This window comes from Phacochoerus africanus, chromosome 3, assembly GCF_016906955.1.
Source record: "Phacochoerus africanus isolate WHEZ1 chromosome 3, ROS_Pafr_v1, whole genome shotgun sequence".
Classification (NCBI taxonomy): Eukaryota; Metazoa; Chordata; class Mammalia; order Artiodactyla; family Suidae; genus Phacochoerus; species Phacochoerus africanus.
Genome location: NC_062546.1, coordinates 197313484 through 197323810, shown reverse-complemented (window position 1 = coordinate 197323810; position 10327 = coordinate 197313484). Strand labels below are relative to the sequence as shown.

Here is a 10327-nt window from a genome sequence, read left to right as displayed (position 1 = left end):
CTGGAGGAAGTCGGCTGGGTCCTTGCTGTGACCCGGCCGGCCCTCACACTGATACAGATAGGCTCCCCTTCACAGAGAATAAATTGAGGCACGGAGCACAGTGGCTTCCTCCTTACCATCAAAGAGCCCCTCGGCCACAGAAGGTTTCCCATTCTACATTTGGTGGCCTTCATAGCAAGCGTGGAAATCGCTCATGCGAATTACCGAGCATCTCAGAGAACGCTGGGCTAAGAGTAGGCACACGTGCCTGTCCGCTCATTGAACCATGAGCAGGAATGAATGAATTGAGCCTCTTCCCTTAGATAGTGCTTCCTGCCAGAGAAAATCAGGATCTGTCCTTGCCGTTCCAAAGACTGGATTTCTCCAGGGGCAGGTGAGAAAGACGAGGGAGGTAATAGCGTTCCCTCTGATGAACAGAGAATTGGTCTTCCTGGCTTTTAGGGGAACAGCATCAATCCTGGTTGATTCACAAACTGAGAAAAAAAAAGGGTCAGGAACTCGGCACCTCTGGGCTGCATCTGCTTTGACCTTGAGTTAGGACCTGGGCTCAAGAGCAAGTCCTAGGGTCTTATAATTTACTCCCTTATCTTTTCTTCTGTTTGGTGCTGTGGTTAGTTCCTAGCATCTTTTTTTTTTTTTTTCTTTTTAGGGCCGTACCTGCGGCATAAGGAGGTTCCCAGGCTAGGGGTCGAATCGGAGCTGCTCCGGGCCACAGTAACGCAGGTTTTGAGCTGCGTCTGTGACCTACACCACAGTTCACGAGGCCAGGGATCGAACCTGAAACCTCATGGGTACCAGTTGGATTCATTTCTGTTGGGCCATGACAAGAACTCCAGTTCCTAGCATCTTTATTCTCAAAGACCTTGGCACAGAAAGTCAATGTCAACAAGAAAAAGAAAGATGGCCCTTTTTTTCTCATAGATGTGCAAAGCTAGTTAATGTCCTGGGCCTGCAGCATGTGGACCATCTTGGCTCTGGCCCAACAGGCCCCCAGGGTGGCAGTGTGTCTTTGTCTTGGCTTGCTCTGGGAGCCACGGTCCCAGAAAGGCCAACACTCTCTGCTCTGGGGACTCTTCCTAGATTTTAATGGGGAGGAGATTGTCTCATTCAGGGTTTCTCAAAGTTGCCACGCTTGGCACTTTGAATGGAATAATTCTATGCTGCTGGAACTGTCCTGCACATTGTGAGATGCCCATGAAATGCCAGGGGTAGCCCACAGTTGCAGTGACTCTCCAAACACACACACACACACACACACACACACACACACACACACACACACTTCCAGTGCTGCCAGGAGGGGCAGCCTGGCCCCTAGTTGAGAGCCACTTGGCTGACAGTGCTTTTACGCCTTTGAGAAACAGAAGCCCCAAAGGCTGAGTGACAGGTGACAAGTCCATGGCTACCTTCTCAGATCTGATGACTTCTGGCCCAGCTGCCCTTGAAATGATGGATGTTCCTGCAAACAGCCCCAGGATGCCACAGCACAGCAGAACTTCCAAGTACATAGCCATCTGTCTCAGTGGCATAGAGAAATCGAGGCACACAGAGAAAAAATAACCCCACTGTGACCAGAGAGTGAGCAAACACGAGGTGGGGGGCAGGTTCCCCAGGATACATTTTCCAAGGTCCAGCTTAGCTTAGTAAGTCCTGCGGCCTGGCTGGCATCTGCCTGGTTGTCAATGCAACAGCCTCCCGGCAGGTGGCACCTTAGTAGTTACCACCATCCCAAGGTCAACGTGGAGGCCGGGCAGCTCAGTGAAAGGAGCCAGCCTCTGATCTGCAGGTTAGAGCTCGGGCAGCCAGGGGTCCGCCTTTCATCTCAAGTCTCCAGTGGGCTCAGCGGGAGCGGGGGCAACTCCATCCCAGGCTCCTGACCCCTTTCCAGTCTCCTCACAGTCTCCGTTGGGATACACGGCTGTCAGTGCCAGCTCCTCCTCGGGGTCCTGGCAGTCACCTGGAACACAGGAGGAGTCACCCAATCAGATGATCAAGGTTCTGTGTGGTCAGCTAGGAGTGCAAGGGAAGAGGCTGGCCTCAGCCACTATCTACTTTAAAAACACAACAAAATCTTGGAGTTCCCGTCGTGGCTCAGTGGTTAACAAATCCGACTAGGAACCATGAGGTTGTGGGTTCGGTCCCTGCCCTTGCTCAGTGGGTCAAGGATCCGGCGTTGCCGTGAGCTGTGGTGTAGGTTGCAGACGTGGCTCGAATCCCTGCGTTGCTGTGGCTCTGGCGTAGGTCGGCGGCTACCGCTCTGATTCGACCCCTAGCCTGGGAACCTCCATATCCTGCAGGAGCGGCCCAAGAAATGGCAAAAAGACAAAAATAAATAAATAAATAAAAATAAAAACACAGCAACATCTGTATCAAAACCCTTAAAGATGTACATACCCTTTGACCCATCAGTACCACTTCTAGATTTTTATCCTAAGGAAATAATGAGGAATAATTAGTGGAACGGCTCCAGGCATCTTGCTACCAGCCTAAGGATGAAACAATACCAAAGATGGCCCAGCAGAGACAAGGAAAGAACCTGGGTCCTCGATGGGGTCACTGGGCCCCTGAATCAACCAGCCCTGAAGCTGATTCCACCTCGAGACTGGCTTTCAGATGCGATAAGGAATTCTCTGGCTGCTTACGCTACTTCGAGCCATGGTTTCTTTAACTGTAGCGGAGAGCATCCTAAATGATTTGATGTCCAACAAAGGGACTGGCTGGGTAAACTGTGGCTCCCTCACATGATGAGATGCAGGCATTAAAAATGATGTATAAAATAGGGAGTTCCCGTTGTGGTGCAGCAGAATCGAATCCGACTAGGAACCACGAGGTTGAGGGTTCGATCCCTGGCCTCGCTCCACGGGTTGAGGATCTGGCATTGCCCGTGAGCTGTGGGGTAGGTCGCAGCCGCGTCTCGGATCTGATGTTGCTGTGGCTGTGGCGTAGGCCGCTGGCTACAGCTCCGATTAGACCCCTAGCCTGGGAACCTCCACATGCCACAGGTGCGGCCCTAAAAAGACACGCAAAAAAATGATGTATAAAATTCCATGGGCATAAGCATGCGTACACGGGCAAGTAAAATTTGGGAAGTCTGAATAAGGTCCGTGGATTGTTTCGATGTCAAGATCCTGGTTGTGATATTATCCTATAGTTTTGCAAGATGTTACCATGGGGGAAAAGTGGGCAAAATGTACATGGGATCTCTCTCTCTCTCTCTTTTTTTTTTTTTGTCTTTTTGCCATTTCTTGGGCCACTCCCGGCAACACCGGATCCTTGACCCACCGAGCAAGGCCAGGGATCGAACCCGCAACCTCAAGATTCCTAGTCAGATTCATTAACCACTGCACCACGACAGGAACTCCTGTACATGGGATCTCTGTGAGTGATTTCTTACAACTGCATGTGACCCTACAGTTACCGTCAAAAAAAAAAGATGAAAGATGTTGACATATAATTATCGCCACGAAATATTGCAGTCACAATATGTTACTGATGAGGAAAGTCGATTCTAAAACCGTGTATGTAAATGTACGCAAGAAGGTATAATCAGTTTATTATTTCTAATGTAAATGTATTGTATAGTCCAAACATACAATTTGCATCTTAATACATTCGCTTCTACTTAAGACTCAACGATTTGTTATACGCCACAGAGGGAAGTTACCAGGGTTATGCATAATCAGTTGTTTATGATTCCTTTGCTTTTTTTCCCCTTAAGTTCCCAGATGCATTCAAAATGATAATGGAGAGATTGACACGAACAGTTTCACAGTTAAATATTTTAAATGTGAGACATTTTGCAGATGACTTATATATTACATAGAAGAAAATTTATTAAAATTTAAATAGTATAAAGCAACACAAATAGATAGCTAAACAGAGACAGAGGGAAATGGTCTCCCCCAAATATAGATTATTGTTACCTCTGAGTGAGGGAATTACATAAATGATTTTGAGTATTTGTTTCTTTTGTGTTTGTTGAGCTTGCCATTGTGTGGTCAGAATTCTAAGAGGGCCCCCAAGATTCCCATCCCTGGGTGGGACCTGCAACCATGATGAGATTGTCACGCTCTGGATTTGGGTGTGTGACAAAGGTGATGGCTTGTTACTCCTACGATTATGTTAGGTTATAGGAGAGGAGGTCCTCCTGCTGATGGAAGGTTGAAGGTGCAGTGGCTGCTGGGGGGTGAGAGGGCCCCTTGGAGCTGACAGCCAGCAGGATGGGACCTCAGTGCTCCAGCAGGGGGCAGTCCCCTCCAAGCTGGGCTCTGCCTGCAGTCCCTCCCAGCTCCTGCAGGCCAGTCCCCTGTCTAAACACACGCCTGATCTACACAGCCTGGCTCGGAAGTCACCACTGGCCCTCTATTCCCCGGAGATCTGGGTCCAGGGCCTGATTTGGTGTCAATACTCCTCCTCCTCCTCCTCACCCTCGGCCCTTACTAGTCTCCTTCTGCACCCCTCTCCCCCACCCCTACACTCGTGGCCGGAGTCCCTTTTCTGAGCTGGACATCATGCTCTCAAGCTTTGGTTTCTGGTGCTCTCTCCCCGAATCTTCCCACTGCTGCCTAAGAAAATCCCCCCGCCCCTGGGTAAATGTCACTTGATCCGTAAACCCCCCCCCAGATCTTTGAGGGAGACAATACGAGTTTGGCTCAGGTGTCCCACCACGCACGTCCGACACCTGCACTGCAGCCCCGCCCACACCCCTTCCTTAGGCCGACACCCCTGGGGCTTGAGCCCTGCTGACCCAGCCTGGGTGCCCGCACCTCTTGTTGCTCATGCCCACACCCCGCATGTGGCCAGTGTGGATATTGGTCTTACTCCCGCCTACAGTCCCTGTGTGCATGTGACCACCATCGGGAACCCCCAGCCCTCAGGGGCCAGGAGGCCAGGAAGGCGACAGACACACTCACCCTCAGCTGGGGGGCTGGCATCTGCATCCTTCCCCCGGCTCCAAGGACCCCAGGAAAAGCACGCCAGCAGAGCTGGGAGGCCAGGTCTCTCCCAGGCTCCATCTGTTAGAAAGAACACAAAGTCCCAGAGGCAGTGGGTCACACGCTGTTTGACACGACTGAGAGAATTTTCTGTTCAGCGAACCAAGAGCTTCAACTGTCAACTGCCCTAATTTCAACCGTCTGATTAAAAAAAAATTCTGGTTTGCAAAAGGGGGTGGGGTTTTTAAACTTTGAACAAAAGAACTCCCCCGCCAAAGATTGCTGTATATATATTACCTCATTTCATCTTCACAAAAACCCTATGTTGGGAGAATTATAGTATCAGAAATGACATGAAATGAATTGCAATTACATGGCACCAAAGAAAAAGCTCAAAGAACAGTGATGCCCTCCCACATTTTGAGTTCAATTTCTTTTTTTTTGGCCACACCCACAGGCATGCAGAAGTTCCTGGGCCAGGGATGGAACCCTGCAACACCAGATCCTTAACTCCAAGGCCACCAGGGGACTCATCAAACGATTTCTAATAGGAATAAGAATTAATCTTTTTTTGATAACCACGCACAAAACAATTACATATTGGTTTGAGTTTCTTCACCACTTTAGTTATCTGGAAATCACTTGCAATCCCTAATCACCTAGAATAAGGTCAATTGAAACAAAGATTTCAAAAAGGACTCCAGGGGAATTCCTGTTGTGGCTCAGTGGCAACGAACCCGACTAGTATCCACGAGAACGTGGGTTCGATCCCTGGCCTTGCTCTGTGGGTTAAGGATCTAGTGCTGCCATAAGCTGTGGTGGAGGTCACAGATGCAGCTCAGATCCCACAGCGTTGCTGTGGCTGTGGTGTAGGCTGGCAGCTGCAGCTCCGATTCGACTCCTAGCCTTCCATATACCTTGGTGTGGCCCTAAAAAGCAAAATAAAAATGAAAATAAATATGAAAAAAATTAAAAAGGACCCCAGGCAGCCAAAACACAGAAATGCTTGTTCATAATTCTTTACTTGGAACTATTGACTCAATTTTTTACCCAATTCTGACAAGACAGCGTCCTTAGTTTTTCAGCCTAAAAGTAGCTCTATTAGATATAAACCTGGGAAAGGGGCACTACCAAGAAGCAGGCAACCTAAAAGTATAAAAACGGCCATCAGGAGTTCCTGCCGCGGTGCAGCGGAAATGAATCCGACTAGGAACCATGAGGTTGCGGGTTCCAGCCCTAGCCTCACTCTGTGAGTTAAGGATCCGGCGTTGCCGTGAGCTGTGGCGTAGGTCGCAGATGTGGCTCAGATCCTGCATTGCTGTGGCTGTGGTGTAGGCTGGCAGCTGTAGCTCTGATTGGACCCCTAGCCTGGGAACCTCCCCATGCTGCTAGCGCAGCCCTTAAAAAAAAGGCAAAATAAAAAATAAATAAGTAAAAATGGCCATCCAACAGTGAGAAAAGGAACTGGAAAACCGCAATCCCTAATCATCTTAGCAATGCGAACTCCTGGTGCAGCCCACAGCAAAAGCCCAGAAGAAATTACTGGATCATGAGTTACAATCACACTCCTGACCTTCAGGCATTAATGAAAGGTTTCATGTTCAGTATGACTTTACAAAGCTCTATTGAGTTTAACATCGTAGAGATTGATTCCCTTGCAAAATGCTACACACTTTCAAGTGTTAGTGTGGAAAAGGAGGCAAGGATTCTGCATGCCAAGCCTGGTGTTGGGAAAGAGGCATACAAGGGCGATTAAACTCAAAGGGAAAGTGACGAAACCACGTGGTAAGAGCTTGGAGCGCCAAGGCAGGATCTGGGATTTCATTTGTGAATTTACAAATGGGAGTGGGCAGGGTCAGGGCAGGCTTTCTAGAGGAGGAAGTCCAGTTCTCCATGATGCGATGGGATTGGTCAGGAAAAGAAGGATGGAAGAAAAGGCCTTTCATTCTGAGGCACCTGTGATGTATTCAAAAGCTTAGGAGGCCAGAGCGAGTGTGGCTCTGGGGAATTAAAATTGCTCCCTGGGAAGAGGAGACGGCGAAACGACTACAGGCTCAGAGAATTTTCTAGGCGCCAGCTCATTAGGGGACAGAAAAATTTCCCCATGGGGCCAGGTCAGCAAAGGTGCTGGCATCAACACTGACAGAAGGACAGTCCACCTCAGGACATTCTCCGTGTCCTTTAGGATGCTGGTCACTGAGTTTCATATTTTGCTGGCTTCCTCGCAGACTCAACTGAAGGCTTGTGGGAAAGGGCAGGGGAGGTTAGAGCGGACTCCACAGCTCATAGGGATGGCCTTCACCTAGGCCGGCCAGGCTGGCAGGTAAGTCTGTGACATTTGTGACATCAGAGGTATTAGGTCTCTTTGCCGGAACCCCGCTCCCCTACGCCGGCTCCTGCATGTCCCAGCTTTGCCAGATCCAGCAGTACTTACTGTCCTTTTTGTTTGCTTTTTTAGGGCCGCATCTGTGGCATATGGAGGTTCCCAGGCTAGGGGTCCAGTCAGAGCTGCAGCCACCAGCCTACACCACAGCCACCGCAACATGGTATCTGAGCCGCACATGTGACCTATACTGTAGCTCATGGCAGTGCTGGATCCTTAACCTACTGAGCCAGGCCAGGGATCAAACCTGAGTCCTCACGGATCCTAGTGAGGTTCGTAACTGCTGAGCCACCATGGGAACTCCCAATGTCCTTATTTTAATTCAGGGTCACCAGAAAGCTTCTGCACAACCATGGGTACCAGGGTGGTGGAGCTTCTGACCCTCTGCTGATGGCAGCAGTCCCCAGGGCGGGGAAAGGACACTCAGCCTCCCCTCCCCACATTTCAGGAGACTGTGAAGGGAAGACAGGGAGATGTGGCAGTGGGTGCCCAAGCCAGAGGGGTGGCCTAGGAGGGCTGGGAAATTCTGTGCCCTCATTCCCTGACATCCTTTCCCCCTGCCTCCAAGTCCTGGCATCTCTTCTCTGCCTTCTTCCTTTGACCCTGCGGCGCTTCCACTCTGAGCCTGCACCTTCGCATTTGATGGCCCAGAAGCTCCTGGCACTGGTAATCCCGGCTCTGCCCTCTCCCCACCCAGAAACCGGCGCATCCCAAGGCTTTCCCTTCTCCTCCTCTAACTCCCACCCAGATCACGGCCCAGCTCAGTCCAACCCTCTCTCCACCAACCTCCCCTGCCTTCTGCTCGTCCGCTGGGCTTTCCTAAGCCCCTGTGTTTCCCATGCACTCAGAATCCTCCAGAGACAGACTCAGCCCCTTGCGCAGGTCCTGCTCAGCTCTAGCTGGGAGACCCAGGGCGAAGCACCTCCCCTCTCCGGGCCTCAGTTGACTTCGATGTACAATGAGGGGGTTGGCCTAAAGAGTTCCAACTGGGGGGCCTTGCCCAGCGCCCGCTACCCATCCGCGCCTTTCCCGGCCTCGCGCCCCCTCACCTGGTCGCGCTGGCCCTGCGGCTTGCAGAGCCCTGCAGGCGGCCTCCTGGACGGCCAGACTGGAGGCCGGGTGGCCGGGACAGTAGGCGGCCGCTTGTACTGGGCCCCCAGCCTGGCGGCCGAACACGGTGCGCAGCAACGCCTCCAGAACCCGAAGCTCCGGGGCCACCTCGTCCTCCCGCTCGGCCTCGGCCACAAGCACCCCGACCAGCGCCGCCCCGGCCCGGCGCCGGCCACGCACGTCCCGCAGCATCTCCCGCAGGTGGCGCCGCGGCTGCCGGGCGGCCAGCGACGACGCGCGGCACAGCACGAAGACCAGCGGCGAGCGGAAGGCGCGCGCCCCCGCCATCCTGGGCGCCTTCTGCGCCCCCGGCGCCCCGGGCCCGGTGCCCGGCACCGCCGCGTCTCCCGGCTTGCCCGGGGCTTGCTGGGGTGGGAACACCGCCCGGGCGAAGTCCCACAGCAGCGTGCGGCTCTGCTCGCGCTCCCACAGCTCGCCCACCAGCAGCACCTGCCCTTGGCCGCCCGCCGCCTCCACCAGCGCCTGGAAGGGCGGCTCCGCCGGGTGCGCGGGCCGGGCGGTCAGCGCCTCCAGCTCGCGCTCCATGCTCGCTGCCGCCCGCCTTCTGCGGCTGCTGCGGCCCTGCGGGCCTGCAGCCCGCCTCTCAGGGCGGCGGCGCCCGGGCCCGGGAGGACACGCCCCCGAGGGGTGCGCCCCGCCCGACCCCCGGCCCGCGGGCCCCGATCGCCAAGCTCCAGCTCAGCGCTGGGTGGGGGCGAGGACTGTCTCCCTCAGCCCAAGAAGGGTGGCGTCTCCCCAAGTCCCTGCGGCAGACCAGGGGCAACTGAGTCATCCATCCATCCATCCATCCATCCATCCATCCATCCATCCATCCGCCCATTATCCAACAAACATTTATTGAACACCTGCTAGGGGCAGAGGAGCCGGAGGTGAAGGAAGACAGAAAATGATTGTGCGAACAGCCTTCACAGGCTAGATTGGTTTGAGACATGGAGCAGATATTTTTGAAGGGTTCCCATGGTTTGAGACACGAAGTTCTGGAGGCAGAGCTGCCTCTGATTGCTTCTTTGGAGTGGTGGTGGTGATGGGCACCAGAGAAACGGGTAGGGAGGTGAGAAAGGAAGCCAAGTAGGGTTTCTTCTGTTACTTCTCTCCTTAACTCACCTTTTGGGCTTTCAGCATTTAACAAAAACTAATTGAGGGCTCATTATTTCAACAAATCCTTATTACCTGCAGGGCACTGCCCTCTGCGGCACAGGGGAGTCAAGGCAGATAGTGTTGCTCCCTGTGGAGCAGAAAGTCTAGGGGGCAGATGTGGGGCACGGATGGTGTTCTGGTCCCTTTGTGGAGGAGGGGACAAGAGGATGTCGGAAGGCCAGCTCAGAAGCAGGAATGCATTGCTTTTCCTTCTAAGGATTTAGGGAGCTTTGTCCAATAGAAGGTTCTGTGATGATGGAAGTGTTTTAGATTATCTATACTGTCCAATGTAGTAGCTACTGGCCGTATGTAGCTATTCCTGAGCACTCGAAATCTGGATAATGCAAAAGAGAAATTGAATTTTTTCTTTCTTTTTTTTTTGGCTGCACCCCAGGGCATGTGAGATTTCCCAAGCCAGAGATCAAACCCAAGCCACAGCAGTCACTCGATCGACTCCTCAATGCTAGGCCACCAAAGAACTCTGAGAAACTGAATTTTAGATTATATTTCATTTTAATTCATTGTAAAGAGCCAAATGAGATGAGTGGCTAGGGCGTCGGACAGCACTGGTCAAGGCTCTTTATCTTCCCTCTATCATACAGGGTGGACCAAAATCCCCTTTGGGTCAAGAACATGTTAATACTTAGCTCCCTCCTTCACTGTATAACCGCCAATCTTCTCTTGTAGTTACCCTTCTCGTGCCCTCTATAATTATGCTGAATATCTCTTCCTGGAGTTTGTG

General features: G+C 52.3%; 1 protein-coding gene across 1 annotated transcript; it reads right to left on the bottom strand.

Annotated features, from left to right (window-relative positions):
• Positions 1–831: 831 nt before the first annotated feature.
• On the bottom strand, positions 832–9007 carry C3H2orf72 (chromosome 3 C2orf72 homolog). Its single transcript, XM_047770506.1, has 3 exons — positions 8367–9007; positions 4914–5015; positions 832–1957 (listed from the first exon to the last, which is right to left on the bottom strand). Exons 1-3 carry the CDS (start codon positions 8971–8973, stop codon positions 1818–1820), a joined length of 849 nt encoding a protein of 282 aa, XP_047626462.1. The 5' UTR covers positions 8974–9007; the 3' UTR covers positions 832–1817.
• Positions 9008–10327: the final 1320 nt, after the last annotated feature.

Bases quoted from the DNA above. Each gene is read 5' to 3' on its own strand.
- C3H2orf72 (XM_047770506.1), bottom strand. From the start codon at position 8,973: ATGGAGCGCGAGCTGGAGGCGCTGACCGCCCGGCCCGCGCACCCGGCG. The intron at 5,016-8,366 runs GTGAGGGGGCGC...TCTTTCTAACAG, and splicing joins CGCAGGGCCAGCGCGACCAG to ATGGAGCCTGGGAGAGACCT. The intron at 1,958-4,913 runs GTGAGTGTGTCT...CCTGTGTTCCAG, and splicing joins TGCCAGCCCCCCAGCTGAGG to GTGACTGCCAGGACCCCGAG.